Below are 21151 nucleotides of genomic sequence, written 5' to 3'. Positions count from 1 at the left end.
CAAAATTCTCCCCATTTTCCTTGCTATTCCCAGTGCTTCTCTTTATGTGGCTCTTTCACCCTCACCAGTGTGGAAAAGAGACAGCAAACCCCCAGTTTTTAAAAAAATGCCGAGTTTTTATTTTCTTTTATCCTAGCAGTCTCTCTTCCCCTTCCCACTACTCAGGCTCGAGATTTTTGGCAACACTGGTAACTCGAAATCCCACTTTCTCCTCCCTTCGGGGTTCCTAATGGACTCTCCGCCGCCTGTGTGTTACGTGGGCGTACCTCTGCCCTCTTATCAGGCTCTTTTGCCCAGCCAGGGAAACCACGGCGGTAATCCCCCCGATGCCACTTACCGCGCGTTAACCGGCCCTTGGCCGGCTGCCCCGCCGCAGCACCTGCAGGCGAAGCCCACCCCGCGGCACCCCTCTTCCCGGCAGGCCCGACGGAGTCGCCGTGCCCGCGGGGGGCTGCTCCCCGCCGCCCGGCCCCTGCCAGCCCCCGGCCCCCCGCCCCGGGGCAGGGCGGCGGTAGCGGCGGCGGCGGCGGGGCCGCGCACCCCCCCCAGCCCTCCCAGGCGGGCGGACGGGCGCCTCCCCGCCCGGTCCCGGTGCCGGTCGCCGTCCCCGTGCCCAGGCGCGGCGGGGCTGCGGGCGACTTTCTCCCCTCGCCGCCGGCAACCAGCGACACCTCCGACCGCCCCGCTCCTCCCGGCCCCCGCCTCCGCGCCGGCTTTGTGTGCGCGGCAGCCGCCACCTGGGGCGGGCGCGGCGGCGGCGGCGCGGCCCCGCACCATGCCGCTCCGCGGGCGCCCCGCCGCGCTCCTGCCCCTTTGTCTGCTCTGCCTCCAGGCTGCGCTGCCGCTCCGCGGCCACCGCGGCCGCTACGCCGGGTAAGTCCCCTCTCCGCCCGCCGCCCCTCTCCGCCCGCCGCCCCTCTCCGCCCGCCGCCCCTCTCCGCCCGCCGCCCCTCTCCGCCCGCCGCCCCTCTCCGCCCGCCGCCCCTCTCCGCCCGCCGCCCCTCTCCGCCCGCCGCCCCTCTCCGCCCGCCGCCCCTCTCCGCCCGCCGCCCCTCTCCGCCCGCCGCCCCTCTCCGCCCCGCAGGGGCAGCGCGGGAGAGCGGCGACTGCAGCAGCACCGCAGCCGCGCTCCCTCCGCTAACCTTCCCCGACGCCGCTGGCGAGAACCGGCTTGTCTGTACGTGTTCGGGCTTTTCTTCCCGTTGCTGAGCTGGTTGTTTGCTTGTTTCCATTCAGTTGTGGCATGCTCCGGCTCCTTCTTGCAATAGATTCTCTAAGTCTCTGCTAGCGATAGGAAGGATGCTACATTGCGGGGGGGGGGGGGGGGGGGAGAAAGTTTTACTGTCCTTGTAGAAAGAGAAATTGCGATTATACAGGGGGGAAAAAGTTTTAGAGGCTTCACCCTGCTCTGAACTGAATGAAGGCTTGTACTTTCCTTTAGGGGACAATTTTAATGGAACTTAAAATTGTTTTTTAAAAAAGTTGAACAATGTGCAGTCTTACTGAATGCATAAAAAGCTCAACCAATAAGGGAACTTGATTAACCTTACTGTAAGCAAGTGAAGACTTTCACGTGTATTTCAAACGAGACTTTTTTTTCATTTGATGTTAAAATTTTTGTTAGAAAGGGAAAGATTGAACTAAGTAGTAGTAAAAGGCGAACTGTGGTATCATTGCTAGGCTTTGCTTCCAAAGTGCATGTTCTTTTTGCCTGGTTTAAAGACTTTGTTTTTAGCAACTATTTAACAAGATAGATAAGTTTATGATGCAAATGAAAAGACAGTCAAATACAGGAGCATTAAGAGCCAGTGGCGTCTTTTCACATGGAGTATAAAATTCATTCAAACTGACCAGCAGATTCCTCAGGATAAGCACACCTTCCTGTGGAAGTAGGAGCTGTACTTTTTATTTTATTAAAGTAGCCAAGCCAGGCATGGAAATTCGACTACTAAAATGAAGTTTAAAAAAAACATTCCTTGAGCTTCAAGGATTTGGTAACGTGATATGAAGCCATTCACCCCAGGGTCACTGTTAGCGATAGAACATAGTTAAACAATTGACAGCTGTTTCACCATCACCATCTATCAGCACTGCGAAACCAAACTGGCTACCAGGGTCAGGACCCCTCCTGACAGTGCCCAGAAAGGAACAGGACAGAAAACGAAACTGTTCTTTAAAGCCAGGGTCCTGTCATAAGTTTTGTGCAGCAGCACTGCTCTCTCTGTCTGGAGCCCATTGCACAGTCGTGGGTCTTAGTAAAACCCATTTTTTTTAAATTGAAGGTTGTATTCAATTTGTTTGCAGATGATATGGAGATGAATAACACATCCCCAGTGTTGGTACATAACTTTTTCTGAATATTAGTTACATGAGCTATCTATTGATCAATGTATGAGATGTCAGAATACACATTTTAATATCCTCTAGGTTTAAGCGAGATTGTCAGTCTATAATCAAGTTGGTTAAAATAGAAAAAAATGCATGCAGATTCAAGTGTTGTACCTCTCTGCTCATTTATGTGGTTCACCAATTTTCTTAATAGTTTTAAAAATAATTCTCTCGTTTAAGCATTTTATGTGCCCTGGGTGATGTGTGAAAGACCCACCCAAACTTTCCCTGTTGATCCCTGTCCTAGCATTTTTCCCATAGAGTCTAGTCCAGAAAAATGAGATTTTTCATCAGCTTCCAGAATTTGGGTAAGCACTACAAAAATCACTACTCAAAAAAAAAAGGCTAGAGTTCATTATAAAAACTCTTGGTCAATAGGCAATTGTAGTAGGGGGCCAAGATACATTTACAAGCCTTGCTGAAAATGTGGTCACATTTGTAACAGAAACCAGAATGTGTACCACATGTGTAACGCAAACTGGAAAAATAACCTGATATTTTTCCCACTCTACTAATCTTTTCAATTTCTACTATCCTGGCATTATGTGTGTCAATAAAAGATGATGAAAAATTAGTTTGAAGCGGGATGAAGGTTTCTTCAGAATTACAAATATATCTTGCCCTTCTGAGGCATCTGTTATCAGCCCCGTGTCTTGGGCAGGATCATTCAATTTCCTCAGTGTGTGCAATTGATTAGAACAGTTGAGCAGGTATTGCCATCACTACTGAACCTGGTCATCACCCAAGGGGAAAAAAATTTTGGTAGGTTTTTTTTGAGAAATGCAATCTGGAGGTGAATATAGTTTTCTAATTTTCATAATTAAAAGGGGTGTCCCAACCACCTGACTTCATTTTGTGCTAAGAAACATGTGTCAATCCTAGTCATTTCTATCATGGCAGAAGCTGTACCATATAGGGGAAAGGCATTAATATAATTAGGGCAAAAGGATGAGAGAAAAAAAAGAACAAAAAAGGCAATGGAAAACATTTGTCATAAACTCAGGCCAGCCCTAGGAGGCACAGAGCGATTGTAGCTCTTTGGCTGAGGACTCTGACCTAAGGCAATTAATTGCTATTGCACATGTTTCTCCAAACTTCTCCAAACTGTGTTCAGAGCAGGCCAGGTATACCATATGGACACATATTTAAGCAAATGCACTCCAGATACCTTTGGGAAGTCTCAGCAAAGAGACAGCAGCTCTCATACCCACTGAGTTCTTGCAAAGACTGCAGAATGGGTGTATTTGCCTCTGCTGCCTCACACAACATGCAGGAGTTCAGCCTGCCTCTGTACTCTTGTCCCTGCAGGAACTCAAGAGGAGCTTGCAGCTACTGCCTTCACCTCGAAAAGACACTGCTAATCAGCTACCCTACAGCAAACTCAAAACTGTACTCACACACACACATTTTTCCTTCTCCCATTTGCGTGCTCTGTCCAAAGGTTCCAGGGCAGGTAGGCAAGGGGGGGACACACATCAGGGTTTGACAGAGTAGATGTGGTATATTCAAGAGGATTTTCCAGGAGGCCATTACCAGAGGTTCAAACAGGGGCAACAAATATAACCAAATGTACGGAATGGTTTCAGTGCCTGAAATAACCAAGTAGGCTAGGACTCTTTGGTCTCTAATTGAAACAATTTAGGGCCTAACAGGTGTCTACAAGCTTTGAGTGACATGGAGGTGGTGGACAGAGATCAGTTGTTCACTGTTTCTTCCAGTTACAAGAAGCGAGAGGCATAAAATGATTCTAGTAGGAACCAAGTTGAAAAGAAACTTCTTCACCCCCTGTGGAAATCCTTGCTGAAGGATGTGAAATGTTAACAAGGATTCAAGGGGGCTTGACAGGTCCATGCAAGGGCAAGTTACTAGGTATGCTACTGAAATGACATCCAGCCCAGGAGATCACTGCATTGAAAGCAACTGTAGGTTGGTAATATCATACACTATTGCCTTGTTGCTACTCTTCCTTGGGTAGTTGTCTTTTGACAGTTTTCCAGAGTAGAGTACTGGAGCAGATGGACTTTTTGTGGTTTTTTTGACCAAACGCAGCAATCTTTCTACTCTTAGGAATCCTATGAAGAAGGAGATGGCTTCCCATTAGCAGGTCAAGATTTCTTAGGACAAACAGCACCTCTTTCATTTGTTCTTTAAAAATCACTACTAAGATCTGTTTACTCCAGCTCATCTGCCTCCATCTGTACATGGCGGTTGGGCATGTTCCCTCCATCTTCTATCCCACTTCCTGTTCTTCCAAAGCCTTTTCAGAAGCGTGCCTCATCTCACCTCTGCTCCCACCTCAAATAAACAAATGAGGCAAAGGCTGAAAAAACTTGGCCAGTTCTTCTCTAAGTTTTTGCTGGAGGTTTTGGAGTCTTTTTAAATATTGGATTGAGATGTTAACTCCTCCAAAATGTTATTCTTCTGTGGGTTGCAGTGCAGCAGATAATTGTCATTTCTCTTGGTCAGGTGAAGGCTATGGTACATGCTTACATTATTGTGTAACAGCTGTGTAAAATAATCTGGGAGTGATGTTGAGGTGGATAACAAGGAAACTGAAAACAGTAAAGAAATGTTCTGTAATCCAAGATATAATATGCTGCAGCTACTGGGACATCACATCCTGAAAATTGCATAAATCAACTGTTCATGTAGATAAGCACAGATAACAAATCTAAGAGCATTCAGCAAATTTCAAGTATTTTAATGCCCATTAATATCCCTACATACCATAGCTAAGTGCCTCTGATCCCACAATACCTTACACACAATAGCTGGCAATTGTTCTGTCTCATGGAAAAAACACATGAGTGTGAAAAAAATGAGATGCTGAGGGAATTGAGGAGTGGAAAGGAACTCCTCCTGTGCTATTCCCCTCTGCAAATTTTTTCCAAATGTTTTAATCGGGGACTAAATGATCTGCTTTGCTGTGTATAAAATGTTCTTTCTCTCTGCTGCTCAGCTCTCCTTCCCCACCCGGAAGTCAAAGTAAAACGTCATACATGCAACTGGCAAAAAAAGCATTTGGAAAGCACACCACCAGTGTTAGATGGAAGTTAATCATATTCATTCAGATGAAAACCACACTTAGTGCTTCTCTGGATGGTGTCAGGTAGCTTCTAAAAGGTGAAAAGCTGTGAGCTCTCCAGCACAAACAGTTTTAAGTATCCTCTTTTCAAATAACCAATAATTCTGTAATGAAAGCACCACTGGTTCCTAAAAAGAGCAAAGATCAGTGAAATCACAACAACTCTGGGACCTCTATACCCATTCTTTTCCCAACACTGTAACGCTAATTTTGTGCTTTCTCATCACCTGATATTCCCCCTGCACAATATCATTTATGTTCTCCTAGAGGAAAAAAGAAATTACTGCCAAGTTTTGATTCTTTTTCTCCTCTTAAGTTCAAGCATGATAAATTTACCTTTTAAAGCCTCTCCGCCCTCCTCATTATTAATGAGAAATATGAAGTGTTTCAGTTGCTCTTTCTTTCTGGTTTTTTTTGCCCTTTTTTTTTTTTAATGGAACAACAGTGCACATCCACATTACCCAGGTGAAGTGAATGCCAGGCAAGGAGGCTCGTTATGGCTGTTTGTTATGGCTATGTTTAAACTGATCTCCAGGTTCATGTCACCATGTGAGCCTGGTCCCATACTTGTCCAAATTGAGACCCCACTGGGTGCTGGTGTGGTTCCTGTCTGGCCTCTGCAGGTGGAAGAGAGGGGCAGAAAGCATGGGCAGTAAGGGAAAACATAAAAAATCAGGACATGGGCAAAGCTTGCACCCATGCTTGGGAGCTCTGAACCTTTCCTAGGTTTCCTACATTAGATGCAACCTATGATCTTCCAGTAAGAATGATTCTTTGTGAAGTGTAATACCAATTCCAGTAAACATTTGCACTTTCTTCATTTTTAAAAGTATATATGTACAAACAGGAATGTAGTATATTATTAAAGAAAATTCATGTTCAGGCTTGGTTTTGAGTCCAACAATTAGATTCTGTAAAAACCAGGATACATTTAAGGTGTACTTAGGCAAAGATACTTGTAAAAAAAGAGAATTCACACATCAAATCCATCTAGACCCTCAGCGCAAAGCATTTACTTTGAAGCCACCAGCTTCACTGTCTCATGGAAATAAGAAGGTAAAGAAATATGGCTTTTCCCAGAGCTTCTGGTACCAGTTGCAGTGAACTCCAAAGCTCCCAATTCTATGCTACACCCACTTTCAGCTGCTGCTGCTGTGAATTTACTCTCCCAGAGTCACTCATGGGCTTCTTAAAATGAAGTTCTCAACTTTGAATGTTTTGTACAGAACTTTAACAAGCACTTAACGGGGGACAGATACTATATGAGTTATGTACATTTTTTATTTAAAAAATTGGAATCTAAAATACATGAGCAATTCAGATGAAAGACAGTGGAACTTACTTGTAGTCCAGGAAAATCACAGTTCTGGAAGGAGCAAATTTGAAAAATTGAAGCTAAAAATCTGCTTTTCTTGAATACATTGCTAATAATTTGTAGGGAACTCTAGTTTCATACACTGCACAGGACTGTATCCCATAAACAGGATCCCAAGGTCTCCTGAAATTCTAGTATCTGTAAAAATGTCATCCATATGTCTGAAACAGCCTTACATGGTCAAAATGCTGTAGGAAAAGTTTATTGCTCAATCCTGTTGAAGGTGAATGGCTGCCATTAATCATTTCTCACTATCTCCAGGAGGTAAATTCCGTCATCTCTGTTTTGCAGAGCTGTCCTTCACTTATCTTTTCTCCTTAATTTTACCTCTGAATACATAACTGAAATTGTACTCCCTCCTCTATTGTAGAACATAGTATTTAACAGTTCACTGTGGGTATAATGTTCAGGCAAAAGTCAAGGAAGAAACAGATACGTTGATCATATATTGGGCGTCTGTTCAGTAGTCGTGTAAGCAAAACCTTCTGTGAGTATGCATATAGCAGTAAAAACTGAAAACAGACAGTGTAGTTCACCATTCAGTATTTTCACTCTGCTCCCAGGCAGGAGATAAGGAGAATCTTCCTGCAGTTTGATGCTGTACCCCCCCAAAAAACCCCAGCATTGTTACTGTCGCCTGCCCACCTAGCTTACATAGTTATGCTGTCATCAGTATTATCTTTCATACAGAAAACAACTTTCAGTGAATCCTGTACTCTCTATTTACAATTATAAGCAGGTTTGGTTGCAAAATGAGAACCAATAATTACAATTATGCATTAGACCTCTCTCTAAAAACCCTGCTGCAGGCAAAACTCCTTGCAGAACTTAACAGAACTTTTGTTGGTCTAGATTTGCAGGAACAGACCTACAGACAGAAAACTTCTGGAAATTAAGACCAATCCTAATTTTTTTTGGTAAATTTTGATTTCAGATTTAAAAGCTTTGTTCACATGGTTAAGTACAAAGATGTGTTCTGGTTTGGTATTGGTATTACAGCAAAACATGTGTGGATTTTAAGGGTGCTACTAATTTACACCTCAGTATATCAGATCAGAATCAGACCTTAAAAAGACACTGATTGTAAGGAAAGCTTCTTCAAAGAGAACTCTAAAGCTGCTTTTTGTGTAAGGCTCCTGAGGGTAGGTGAGCCAAAGTACTCTGAATTGAACAGTTGACCAACAAATGGATGGGGACAATATATTCCATATTTTCTAATGCTTCACACCTTTTGAGCTTGCCAAATGAGGAGGAAGGCCAAGGACTGCACTGCTTTCTTCTGAAACTAAAAGCCAGACATTGCACATCACCCAGGAGGAGCAAGGGTGCCTGGTCTTTGGGGTGGGTGCTGACACAGTCTGGCATACAGCAGCAGGCAGGGAGCATGAACCTGTTCCTTCTGCCGGTGTCTGCTCTGTGCAGGCTGAATGCTCTGGAGAACAAGGTTCTGCCGAATCCCCTCTTCCCCTGGGGAACGATGAGACTTGCAAGTGTGCTTGTTTAAAGAGGAGCCACACCATAAAGTTACCAGGCAAAGCAATACACAGAACAGCACTTGCTAAGGAGAAGATGTTCTAGACTGCTTAAATACAGCCATGAAAAAAACAGAATCTTATAAAATCAAAACATTTTTTTCTTTTCTTTGTGTTCTGCAGCTCAGTTAAGGCCTCTATACAGAGGAGGCTACCAAAGCAGGACCTTGAAAATGAGTTTGTAGGGGGTTTATTACAATAAGGTTATTCTAAAAAAACCTTACTGTTTCTTACATCATACCATATTTCAAATACCTTCAGGAGAGTAATGGTACAGTTTGCAGCACCTCATGGTTGACTCAGAGAGAGAAAAAGAGGCTCTTTTAATTTAGATTTTTGTGTTGCATTTGGATAGTAACTCATGATTACAGTATCCTACAGATTTGAAAGCCTCAGGTAAGCAGCATAACAGGTGGTACATCTTAAATACAAGACAACGTAACAGCTTATTAGGCCAGAAGACTAGAAGACTTTTTTTTTTTTTTTTTGAGGGTCAGGTAGCGTACGCGATAAAACTGTAGTCTGTAGATGGATTTTAAATGTGAATGTTTTGGCCATTTTCTTTTTTTTTTCTCCCAAAGCACTGAAGGTGTTAGTTTAAAAAAAATGAACAAAATGAACAGATTAATGCATTGAAGTCAGGCATTTGATTATATAAGTATGGGATAGGACCCTGAAGGAAAGTCAAGCCTCAAGGACAGATGTGAGAAATGACTTTAGTAGGCCTGATGAAAAACTGGTGCACTCTTTGATTTCCTCCACTGTACTCCTACCAAGATTACCACCAGATGCTACTCTAAGGCTGCAGTGCAGTGATACAGCCAAACCCTGCTAACCCTCGCTAATGGCCAGCTGCTGCCAGGGCAAGCAGTTGTGCTCCCACTGTTCCAGATGTGCAGCTGCTGCTCAGGGACTGGCACTCCTCTGCCTACAGTGAGCCAATTCCAGGAGCAAAGAGAGAAAAAAAGCACCTCCCCCCCCCCCCCCCCCCTTTTTTTTTTTTCCTGGACTAACTTTCAGCCTGTTGGGCTGTGATCTGGTTGCTGCAGAGCCTCTGGGGTGTTCATGGTGGCACAGGGAACGGGCGGGAGTGCCTGGGTTTTTGGTACCTACCTGCATACCTCAAGCCTCTCAGTCTCCCTGTGCACATATGCACTGGAGATGGTTGTCTGAAACCAGTTAATTCCAGGTGTGAACCCCAAGGAGCACACCGTGGTTTTATCTCGGCAGAATTTGGCTTCCCGATCAGTCCCAACTGCCACATTCCTCTCCAGACCGATGTCAATGGAACAATCCCAAATGAGTGTTTCAGGCTCACAGGGAACAGTGGGATGCTTATTTTCAAATAAGCACATTCCTAAAAGTGCAAAACCAAAGAAAAGTTAACCTTGGTACTAGCCATCATCACGTGTGGGGTTTTGAAGCAAAGAGAGAGACTTCATCTTTCCTAATGTCTGAAGAAGCTGTAAATCCTTCTTTACATAACAGACAAGACTGACGTGATAGTGTCTCCAGAAAAATAACCTCTATATTTATTAAATAGGTTGATGTTAAGCAAACAATAGTTGTATTTGTCAAGGAAACAGGGAAGACATTTAAATAAGGATGTTTTATGAAGAGCTCTGCCTTTTTTGTCACAGTGCAGTTTCAACAAGGAAATAAACCTTGGGTTCATTTGAACTGTATAAGACAGGCAGCCAAGGACATACTCTGCGTAAAATTTATACCAAATAACAAGAGTCACCATGTAAGCACACTGCCAAGTCTGGGCTAGTAGGCCGAGTGTCTGAGCAGAATGAGCTCGTGTCTTTGCCAGCGGTACACAGTGTAAACATACCCTGTGGCACAAAGACAGCACGTTGTGTCTTTATCCTACTCTGTCATCAACAGGCTGGATCCCTGGTCCGTCTGCCTGTGGTAGTGACAATGCTAAAAATATATACGTGGAGATCGTTAATAGAACATAAAGTCTAAGTAATTTGCTTTCTTTGTGAAAAATTAAATAGTTTCACCTTCAGTCTGTTCAGCTGAGGTTCTTTTGTTTTGGTTTTATGAAGAGCAGTTATCTTCATTTTGATATAGTCTTAAAGTCATGGCCTATTCAAAAAAGCTTCAGAGGAAATCAAAGCATTGGAGTATAAAGGGTAAAAGCTTTTATACTGACTATCCAACAGCATAAAAATAATTCCTGCTGTATTTTCTGAGGCCTAGCCTAGAATTGTAACTGCAGTGAAATATGTAATTATGCAGGTTTTGATCCCTATTGCAAGAGTTGTTTCTGTTCAGCACTAAGTCATCCTGAGGGAGAGTGGTGGTTCTCCCTCCGAAGCAGCTGCAAGGGGAGGGAAGCACAGGAACCCAGGGCTCCTCTGCTCAACAGAAGGGAGACCACGTCTTGTGAGGAACCCTGTCTGCTTGGCATGGGCTATGCAGTGTCTGAGCACATTTGGTGTATTCTATTTCTCAGAGGCCCCAGGCAAAGAAACATCATCACCAGGTCAACATCATCGACATCTGTCAGACAAAAACACATGACAAAGACGCTGATCTACTCTTTGCCAGACAGTTCTGGGCCAACGTGGAAACAGAAATGTGGGTATTTCAGGCCCAAATTTGGTGAGGCAGGACTCAGAGGCTTCAGCCTTTCCTCCCCACTACGTTGTATGGTGTTTGTCACATGAGATAGGTATGTCTTTCAAGGCCTCGCATCTAGCTTCACCTGCCAAAAATGTATATCAAATTAGGAAGGAGGTGTCCAGTGAGTTCAAGTGCTTTTGCAGTTCAGAAGCAGGTTAGCAGGTGTCACAGACTTGGAGATTTTAGAACCATTAATGACTCACCCTAGCATCCAGGTCCTCCATGTATGCTTAGTCCTTAGCCAGTGGGCAGCATGCAACCCACTGGCGTGTTATTTTTCCTATGTCCATCCCTCTCTCCTTGCACCTATCATACCTTCTCCATAAGATGACTGGCATTTTTTGACTGTATGATGAGTGATGGACAAAAAGGCACTCAAAAAGTCTGGTAGCACAGGCTGCTCCTGCCTGACCAAAGTGGAGAAGGATTTGTAATGATTAGCACTTATCACCCACAACCAGATGGGAAAACAGTACAAAATTGTAGAAAGATTAATTACCTTAAGCTTCTGGGAGATGATGGAAAAGTGAAGTAAAGCCAGTCTCCTACACGGTAAGGAGACGGTATAGACTAGGGCTCAAGATGAGTTAGGCCTTATGTCTCCTTTTTATGAGGGGCGACCTCTCCAAATGCTTTAAAAGCTACACCGAGGAATGGTGGGTGAAGGGGTCCAGGGACCAGGAAAACCTGATCTTTTGCTTCTGCTGAATGAAACTGTGCGAGTGTGAAGAAAACCTGCAGATTTTACCTTGTCAGACCAGATCAGTCCTACCAATTTGCAGACAGCAAGACAGTGCCATGAAAGAGTTCAGAGTACAGAATTATAGAGAACAAGGCATCCACACTGTGCTCTGTGAAATCTGATCTTTCTGCATTGTTTTGCTTTAATCCAGCATCCATTATCTCTGCTGAAAAAATACACGTGAGCTTTTATGTATAGCAACTGCACTGGGGGTGGTCTTTGAATTAGAAGGCATTTGCTTGCAGAGCCTCCAGCAAGTCACACTGGCTGCAGGCTGCACAGTTACACTGGAAAAAAAGAAGCAAGCAGGAGACAAAAGAGGACAGGTCCATGAAAACTAGGAGGTGTGAGGAAAGAAGTTTCTAATATTCCGGTGTATTCACTGTGAATTGAGGGAAATGAGATACAACATTTTAAAAGTCTATTCTACAGGTAATGGATCTACCAGATTTCAGTTACCTTAGAGCTAATGAAATACAGTCTTAATGATGGAGTAGCTTATAGCTGGCCAATGAAAATGCTAAAAATCATTCTGTTAAAACATATGAAATAAACAGAACAGAAAAAGAGGACTTTATGCAGGAGGAAAATGCAGGGATCTCACTGGGAGGACCAGGTTCACAGCAGCCAATGGAAAACATAATTATTAGGGTGTATTTAGCAACCAGCAGTCCCTCTGCTCCACTGGAAAACATTAATTTTTTTCAGGAGAAAAAACCCCACAAACTTCAAGCAAACAAAGGATTTTTTAAATTAGTTGTTGTATAAAGAACTTTGCTGCTTAGAAGAATAAATAAATGGGTGGGTTTAAGGTAATATTTTTAAAGTTATCAAATTGCATGCAGAGTATTTATTTTTAAACTGCATGGCTATAAAACACCAGATGTTGTACAATGAAGTAATGTCAGAAGAAGACTGGAATCTGTTGTCTATGAGGAACAGGCAGATGCTCGCTTTTAGCAGCGACATCTTGCTCATAAAACAAGAAAGTTTGCTTTCACTGCAAGGACACCAAACACTCTTCACTGCATTCAAGACTTGTGTCCCCATTGCCTGTGGCGTTTTGTTGTTTTAAGCTTAATTATTACTCATGTGAAACATGAAGGGAGAGTTTAAAATTAGAGTTTATGGTGGAAGAAGTAAGAGTTGTCTTATGGTAGGGATTAACCGAAGGAAACATTGCCTGTTGGATGAGCATGGCAGCCAAAGCCAAGAGGCTTCTGCTGTTTTGGCCACACGTTGTCCTGATGTGTGGCTTAGGTCACTCCACACTCTACTTTACAACAGAAAAATGGAAGTACAACAAAGCCATATATTTTTCATTTGAGATGGAAAAAACAAAATTCTGATATAAAAGCAAAGTATCACCTCGTATATTGTGCTGCTTCTTGCATAATGTAAGTTTTTGGCATCTTATTTGTAGCCATGTAGCATGCAAACTCCATTTTTGATGAAACTTTATGTAAGGATAGCCTGGCACAAAAAGAGTGTAACAAGAAACAAGCTGCAGAAATACGGAGCTGACAATTTAATGGTTTTGTACAGCTCTAAATTTGTGTGGTATTAATTCACATGACATATCAAGTGTAGCTCAGTGTGCACATATTTTGTACATCAGCTTTATAGACTGAAATAATTGCAAATGAAAATTAATTCACTTTATTAATTTATCTCAGTGTACAATGTAAAAAAGACAATTTAAATTGTAAGTGTATATTCATATAAAAGCAGATAATGTGATTTTAGCTGGATTTTTTAAAATTACCTAACAACAAAAATAAACACAGCTGTGTATCTGGATTCTGATTTTAGTATTTAGTGGGCATGTACTGTTGCTGCTAATTTCAAAACAAACCCCTTCCGTTTATAATTTTGCTAATTTACATTCCTTCAGGCATATCAAAGCAGCTGTCCTCTTCTAGGACAAAATACAGAGCGAGCAAGGCTGAGGTTCAATATTGATCACAGGTTTCAAAATCTATGCACTCAAGATAGCATAAGACAATACAAATGTTTTATATTTCGTCATGTAAAATTTCATCTCACTCTTCTAGTCCGTTTCAGTCAAACTGAGCTACATCCTATTTATCTAGCAAACACTCAGCAAAATTAAATAGACCAACCAAATCTTTCCCTTCCCTCGCTCCAGCATTTCACCTTTAGATGGGAAGCAAGTACATTAGAGGCTCTATCTGATAAAATCACTGGGTGCTACAGCAGCAGAAGCAGATTTTTAGTGAAAATGCTGCTTAGGGGACATATCTTGGCAAGCAACAGCTCCCTGATGGAAATAGCATTTGGCATCAAAAGTTCTTTCACAGAAGGCCTATGTACATAGTTTCTCAGTTGTCGTTTTCAAAGGACCTTTCCTTTTGCTTGCTGTGCAGGTGGTGAGCTGAGATTACAGCCTGCTGTGTAAAAACCTGCTCCTTTTCCTCATACCTGCCTCTCAGTTCTCACCCCCTTTCTACTTCATTGTCCTCGTGTGTCGTCGTAAACAGCCTGCAGAACTGTTCTGGGTAGGGACTGGCATTTTACTACCTGCTGGATCAGCAGGTAACTCCAGGTCTTTGTGGTCTTGTGTCTGCACTATAATCAAGTAATAGTTTCAGCTCTAACACAGGTCTTTTGGACAGTGGATCCAGCCAGTATGATAAATAGCAGTCTTATACAGGTGAAAATAACAATTTTTTATTAATATGAATGCTTTCAATTTAGGGATTTGTTTTCAGTTGGACACAAGGCAACAAATGCTGATGAGATGATTTATGTAAGGAGCTAGCAGCTCTTTTTAGCATTTTATTAATTTTTGTGAATTATTGCAGCAAAAAAAGAACCTAAATTGCATTTATGTAATAAACTGATAGTTTCCATCAAGTATCAACAGACAGAGCTCTGTTTCTTAACATGTTGAGTTGATATAAGCAAGGCTGAGAAATAGCTGATACCTGAGTGCAAGACTCTACTGACACCTTCTGAACTTGGTATCTTGTTCTCCTGGATCTCTTTGGGTTTTCTTGGTTTATTTGCTTGGTTTTAGTAGTTTTCTGGATGTGAGAGTTGGAAATTGTGATCAATAAAGAGGCAAGTAAGCAGGAGGTCATAAACAATACCCCTTAAGAGACATAATCCACCCTGTTCATTTCAGTCCCAGGTAGCTTACACCCTGGATGAAGTTGATAGCAATGTCCTTTTTCACTAAAAATTACATGTATATTTTTCTATATTCACACAAGTATGTGCATCAACATTTCTGAAATAGGAAAGGCATCCATTATACCTCCAAACCTGTTAAGTCAAAGCAACACACACAAAGGTAGCTGTCTTTTATACAGAAAGTATGAATAGCATGATGTCATTCAGTAAGGTAGACTAAACAATCTGTCTTTTTTAGATAAAAACTATAAAACCTTTAGAAACATTTACTGTATCAGGTATCTGATGAAAATTATAGTAATAAATCTGAGATGTTTTAGAAACCATATTCCCAGGACAATTACAGAATGCCCTAGGCATTTGCTGTCTGCCTGCTGTTAGGCAGAACATGTTTGCACCATGTTTCATAAATCCAACTTATGCAGCATGGAGTGTTTTATTCTAAGAGAACAGCAGTGAATTGTCTAAACAAAATGAATGACATAAAATCTCAAATGGAAAGTTTGGTATTTCAGTGGCAAAGATATAATACTTAAAGAAGATCTCTGCATTTGTGGTTTTTCTTAGTTTAGCAAACTATATTCCAGATTGATGTTTAACAACTAATCAGTGCTGTAAATGCTTTTTAACAATCAAGTAATGAGCAAATGTAAAGGCATGTCTCAGGAAATCCGTTGTAGGTTGTTATAACAGTGCATATAATGTCTGCTTACTACCACAGACACCACTACGACGGCTCCAGCACGGAGAATTGTAGCAATGGGATTTGCTGTGCTTTGTCAGTGGGCTGAGTCTTTCAAAGTAGCCCCTTCACCATCTTCCATGCCTTCTCCCAGTAGAAGAGCCAAACTCATCACATCACTTTCAGTATGAATAGTCCAAGCCATAACTCAGTTGTAATCACATCTCGAACTTTGAAAACACAGAGTTGCTGCTTTGCCAGTTAGAGTTTTGGGAGCGCAGCCAAGATACTGCAGGGCGGTTTTGATGGAGTTGCAGCAATAAAATCAGAATCCAGCCAAAAATGAATGCTCCTTAAGTTGAGGAAAAACTGATCACCAGGCAAATAGGTGAGATTTTCACAAGTTCCAGTTCAAAGCATTAAGCCTTTTTTTATCTGGGTGGAAGCAAAACCCTTACCATTTAATAAGAGCTCTGGCTTTTTTCTTTAGCAGACCTCCCCCCCAAAGTAGATTATTTTTCTTTTCTTGGTAACGTAAGGGACTCCCAAACCCTAGTGCATTAATTCTTGGCTCAAAGAATGTTTTTCAAGTCACACTTCTCCTTCAAGCTTATAGCTTTGTTGTTCATTTAGATAAAATTAATAACACTGCCACCTTATTTTCTGATCTTTTTGTTTACCTTGTGAATTGCTGGGGAAGAATGCAGACATTGATTCAGGAACCGGAATAATTCTGGGGAATATTGGCTCAGGAAGTTCTCATGTGGGACAGTTGCTAGTAAACAAGCTGTTTTCTCCAAAAGTTGCAAAATTCTCCAAAGTGAATGAAACTGTAATGCATTTTAATTCATGTTGTGGCCAGAATTTCCCAACCTAACCCCACATTTCTACACAAATATTTGTATTATCTAGCCATAAACTGACTTTATAAAATTACATAAGACACTCCATAATCCATTTTACAAACATTTCTCCATAAATTAAGTCATATTGGTAACAGAGTCTGAGACCAAATAAGTCCAAAGCGCTTGAAGTAGTAAGATGAACTGTTTAAGGGGTCATTTTTCATGTTTTAAATTGGTAAGAAAGATTTTCAACCTTTTGTTTAAAACAAAAAGAAGGAAGAGCTCTTGGGTATGGCAGTGATCACAGTACCTCACATTAGATTATGAATGTTTTATGCTGTCCTTTTGGGATATCAATCACAGGACCCATAAGCGGAGAGTCAGGAAAGGAAAGAGAGTCTTCCAGGCATGAGACATCTGGTTCTTTGGCAGCCTACACAGACTTTATGTTGCCAGCTTTAAATTGGGCCTTTGAGTTTGCCACATGCTTTAACTGATGATGGGCTGTCTGGACTGCCATGTGTTCCTGGTTGTTTAACATTTAATGTTTAGGCTTATTCCCCTCCCTTCTCTCTCTTGAGAGGATCTCCACACAGTTAAAACTTCACACTCAGCCCTAGTATTTAGGGCTTACAACCTTGTTCTTCTAAGCCTCTAAATATGTATTTCAAATTGGTTTTTCTAAGGACTGGGACAAATTTACAGTACTACAGGAATTATGATCCTGAATATTCCTGTGCATCACCCAAATTTCTGCACTTGCAGACATTCAAAACAAGCAGTTAGAAGAGGGTTTCCCATCTGTACAAAACCATAAATACATCCATTTGCTGGTCAGAAACTTCTCAATCACTTACTTTACCAAACTGACTCTGAAGTTTATATTATAGTTTCTAGCTTGGTGTTGGGCTCTATTATCAGAAGTCTATTAGTAGAAGTCAGCTGGAGGAATTATGTTTGTCAGTTATGAAAATGAGTCTAGGATTAAACCACGCATGTCATCTGAAACACAGATTGTAAATGGTCCCATTTATATATATCTTGATTTAAGGTATTCTGCAAAGAAGCCGCTTACTGCTTTTAGAAGTAGATTGAAGCTGCTGTTAGGGAGAAAAAGAATTCTGATCATTACCTCTTGGATATTAAACCCTAATAAAAACATAAAATTGCTTAAAAGGAGCATCAGTAGTTTCCGAATGAAGTGAGCTAGAAAATAGAGGAATTGAGATAGTTCATTCTTGGTCTGTTCCATTTGTGTATTGATTACAGCATCCTAGTACTCTTGCCCCTATATCTGACACTTCAATCTGTATACAACATACCTGATCTGCTGAATGGTCTAGGGCCATCATATCGTCAGGCCTTCTGGAGCCATGGAGCCAGTTATATTCATACTGATCTTAAGAATTACTTTTTCTGCTCAGATGATGCAGTTGAGAATATCTAGTAATCTGAAATGTCATGGAAAATGAGTCTCCACTGTGAACCTGTATACTCAAAACCAGCAGATAAATAGCCTAATGCTTTTATTTTCCTGTACTCGTAATTTTTTAAACTTCTCTTAGAGTCTGCACAAACTGTTTGAATACTCACAGTCAGCAATGACTGGGAAAGCAGAGAAGCATCAGGCCAGAGAATCGCAGTTGGCACTCCTGTCTGTGCTCTATTTATCACAGGCATCAGTCACTGACTTCTCCTGCACCCCAGAAAATTATTAAATAGCAGTATGTTATTATTAAATGCCAGTATGTTATGCTGAGTGAGTCAAGTGTTGTCGTACAAATGCCTTCTAACCTCTATAGATAGACTTTCTTCCCCAATTGTATTTGCTATAAAGATTCAAAACCTTCTGTCTGTATGCCCGTCCCTCCGACTGCCCACCTTTTCGTGTCCAGATTACCATTTTCTGCTTCTTGACGGCTGTTCCTGCTGAGCCCTGCCCCCAGCCTTTCCCCTCACTGCCCCCGTCTTCTTCAGTGCCCTCGCTGCTCTTCTGATAATGATGCTCCCACTTCTCTTCCAATTTAGCGCCCATTTAGAAATCGCTACTACTGTTGAACCTTAGACCAGTGACGGGCCACACAACGGATTATGAATCTTTCATAATCTGATATAAAAAACATTGTGGTGTGGTATTATGAAGTATGCTATTAAACTGATTTGAAAACCATTGAAATAGTTTCACTTATAATATTGGTATCAAAGGGAGCATAAATAAAGGGCTTCTGCTTCTTCCCTTGTTTTCACTGGGAACAACAGTGGGACAAGGGAAATCAGCAGCTACTTTGCTCTCTAGAGGATGCCCAAAGGCAAGTTTTGAGTGTTGCTCATTAACTGTGAGCATTAAGGAGACTTACAGCATCAGGAATCTCTTCACTTTCACATCCAAAGTGACAGCAAATGGCAAGCTAGCAGCCACCCTGCTCTGCTCCCTAAAACAGCCATGGATCTGGTGCGTTTCTGTATTTATCTGGTCATGTGTGATAGCACGGTCATTTACAACAGTGATAACAGCACCAGGATGCCACTTACTTCTGTGGCAAACTGTATCAAGCTCTAGCAGATTCCCAGGCTTCCTACAGACAAATACCCCAAATACTCATCTACCCCAGAGAATTAGGTATCTGTTCACTTTATCTGCCAAACTGATAGCCTCTTCGTTACACAGTTCATTCTCTTGCCAATTGACCTTCAGAATAAACGTGAAGTGCAAACCTCAGAGCATATAAAGAGCCCCTAAAATCTATCAAATCACTTAGTAAAATCCATCACTTTTGGCTCAGACAAAGTACTTCCTAATTATTTAAGGCTGACATTTATGTTACCCAAAAATAGCTAAACATGAATACTGAAAAGAGGAAAGAAGCTAGAGGCATCAGAATTAGTAGTTAAACTTTTACAGTACTTAATTTTAAAAGTTAGGCTAATGACATAAGATTCTAAAATCCGTAAGAACAGAGAATTTATGGTTTTGCAGAAGACCTTTAGAAAGCTATGTTCATGCATAGCTGGATCATTAAAATATTTTATGGAGAAGTTTTGAAGAAGAGTGCTTCGGTTTCATTGGCACTTTCTTAGAACTGTAATATTTCACATAAGAGTCTAATGTGGAACTGAGAAAGCTTATTTTACACATTTAAGTGTGTACCGACTTTGATAGCATTCAGATCTCAACACTTGTGTAACATAGTGCCCCTGTAGGCAGAAAACATCTGTCAAGTAGAGCTGGTAAAAACAAAAGTTACTCTGGGTGGTTTTTGATGAAATTGGCCTTCAACAGAATAGAAATTTCATTGAGAGTTTTTCCATGCTTTCACTGACCACAAAAAAGAGGCAGCAGAGGTATTTAAAATATATTTTAATAAAAATCTTCTGGAAGCTGAATAGATTAACTTCCTTCTTATTATTTCTCTGGAAATAGATAAATTTCCTGAGCAGTTATTGGCAAATCAGAATTTACCTCAATTATGACAGAAGTCTGAGGGTGAAACTTCTCTCACGAGAAGGCAGGATGACTTGTAGCTCACATGTTAATAACATGGATTTAAGTGGGGAAAAAAAGTTTTCCACAAGCAGTAGTGTAGGATATACATCCACACTCTCAAACACAGGGGTCTTCTGTAGGAAGAAATGCCCTCCAGTTGTTATACTACCTTTGGTAAATTTAAAGTATGAGTTTTGGTTAAATTTAAACCTAAGTAAAGATCTACTTATAAGTCTTGGCATATTGAGTCAAAATAACCATCCTTTCAGGTTATGTCTATGTTAGCAAGTAGTGCTATGTAGACACACCGATGAGACTGGATCAGCTGGTGCTGAGGACCAGACCTTCTCCACACTATATGAAGCTGGTTGGGTTTTGCTTTGGACTGGCAGATCCGATCCCATGGGCTGAAAGCCTGTTTGTGGTTGGGGCACATTACATGCACCCCAAGTGCATCTCTCAGTTCACGTTCAGTCCAGTTCATGCACCCTCAGACTGGTCCATCGTGTGACATGCACCCAGAGGCTGCGTCGTAGTGCGAACCACATTGGTAGGAAGGGACACTCAGATTTGCTTTGGAAGGGCACTTCTGATCTGAATTAAAATCTTTATGTGGCTTCTGTCCCTCTCCCAGCACTAACACCTACAGAATAAGGTGTCTCAAGCACTGCAGCTATTAAATAGCATGCCTGCAGCAAAGGTTTCTTCCTGATCTCCATCATTTTATCATTGCTAGAGAGACTGAAATCTCTGAGGTATCTTGGAGGAGGATACAAAATTGCTGTATTTGTGATTAGTTGTTTTTTTAATTTGTGGGTATAATGGGGAGTAGCTTCCGTCCAGAGTGATCCACGATTCCTGTCTTTGTACATCTTCTGAAAGCTTTACTCAGCCATTGGCTCCTTTTTCAGAATAATACTTTCCCATTGTAATCAGATTTGTATTGTGCAAAAAAGGAAGTCATTGCCTGCTCTGTACCAGGAATGTATTTAAATGAGCAAAATTTTTTCTCTTCTTTGCTTTGTGGCCCAGACGTGATAACTGTAGAAGCAAATGTAGTTAATAGAAAGTGTTGCCATATATCGTCTGTTTGTTGGGACCTGTATGCTGAAGGATGTTGTGTCAGTAATTACCCAGATCACCTCAAATCACTGTCCTCAGAGATTAGAAATCGGCTGGCTGACTAACTACTGAAGCAGTTCAGGATCATTCATACCATTTCTTT

The 21151-nt window shown here is 41.7% G+C and overlaps 1 protein-coding gene across 2 annotated transcripts in view; it reads left to right on the top strand.

Moving 5' to 3' along the window:
- The first annotated feature begins 686 nt into the window (after positions 1 to 686).
- CPA6 (carboxypeptidase A6) overlaps positions 687 to 21151 on the top strand; it is an 85399-nt gene continuing 64934 nt past the window's right edge. For both annotated transcript variants that reach the window (XM_075024343.1, XM_075024342.1), the window contains exon 1: positions 687 to 873. Coding sequence is in view for 1 of the 2 variants with exons in the window: in XM_075024342.1 (XP_074880443.1) it covers positions 776 to 873 (98 nt within the window). In the remaining variant the exon portion in view is untranslated. The remainder of the gene's footprint in view (positions 874 to 21151) is intronic.

Source organism: Buteo buteo, chromosome 3 (assembly GCF_964188355.1).
Source record: "Buteo buteo chromosome 3, bButBut1.hap1.1, whole genome shotgun sequence".
NCBI lineage: Eukaryota > Metazoa > Chordata > Aves > Accipitriformes > Accipitridae > Buteo > Buteo buteo.
The sequence above is the reverse complement of the archived record's forward strand: the minus strand, read 5'-3'. Positions and strand labels throughout refer to the sequence as shown.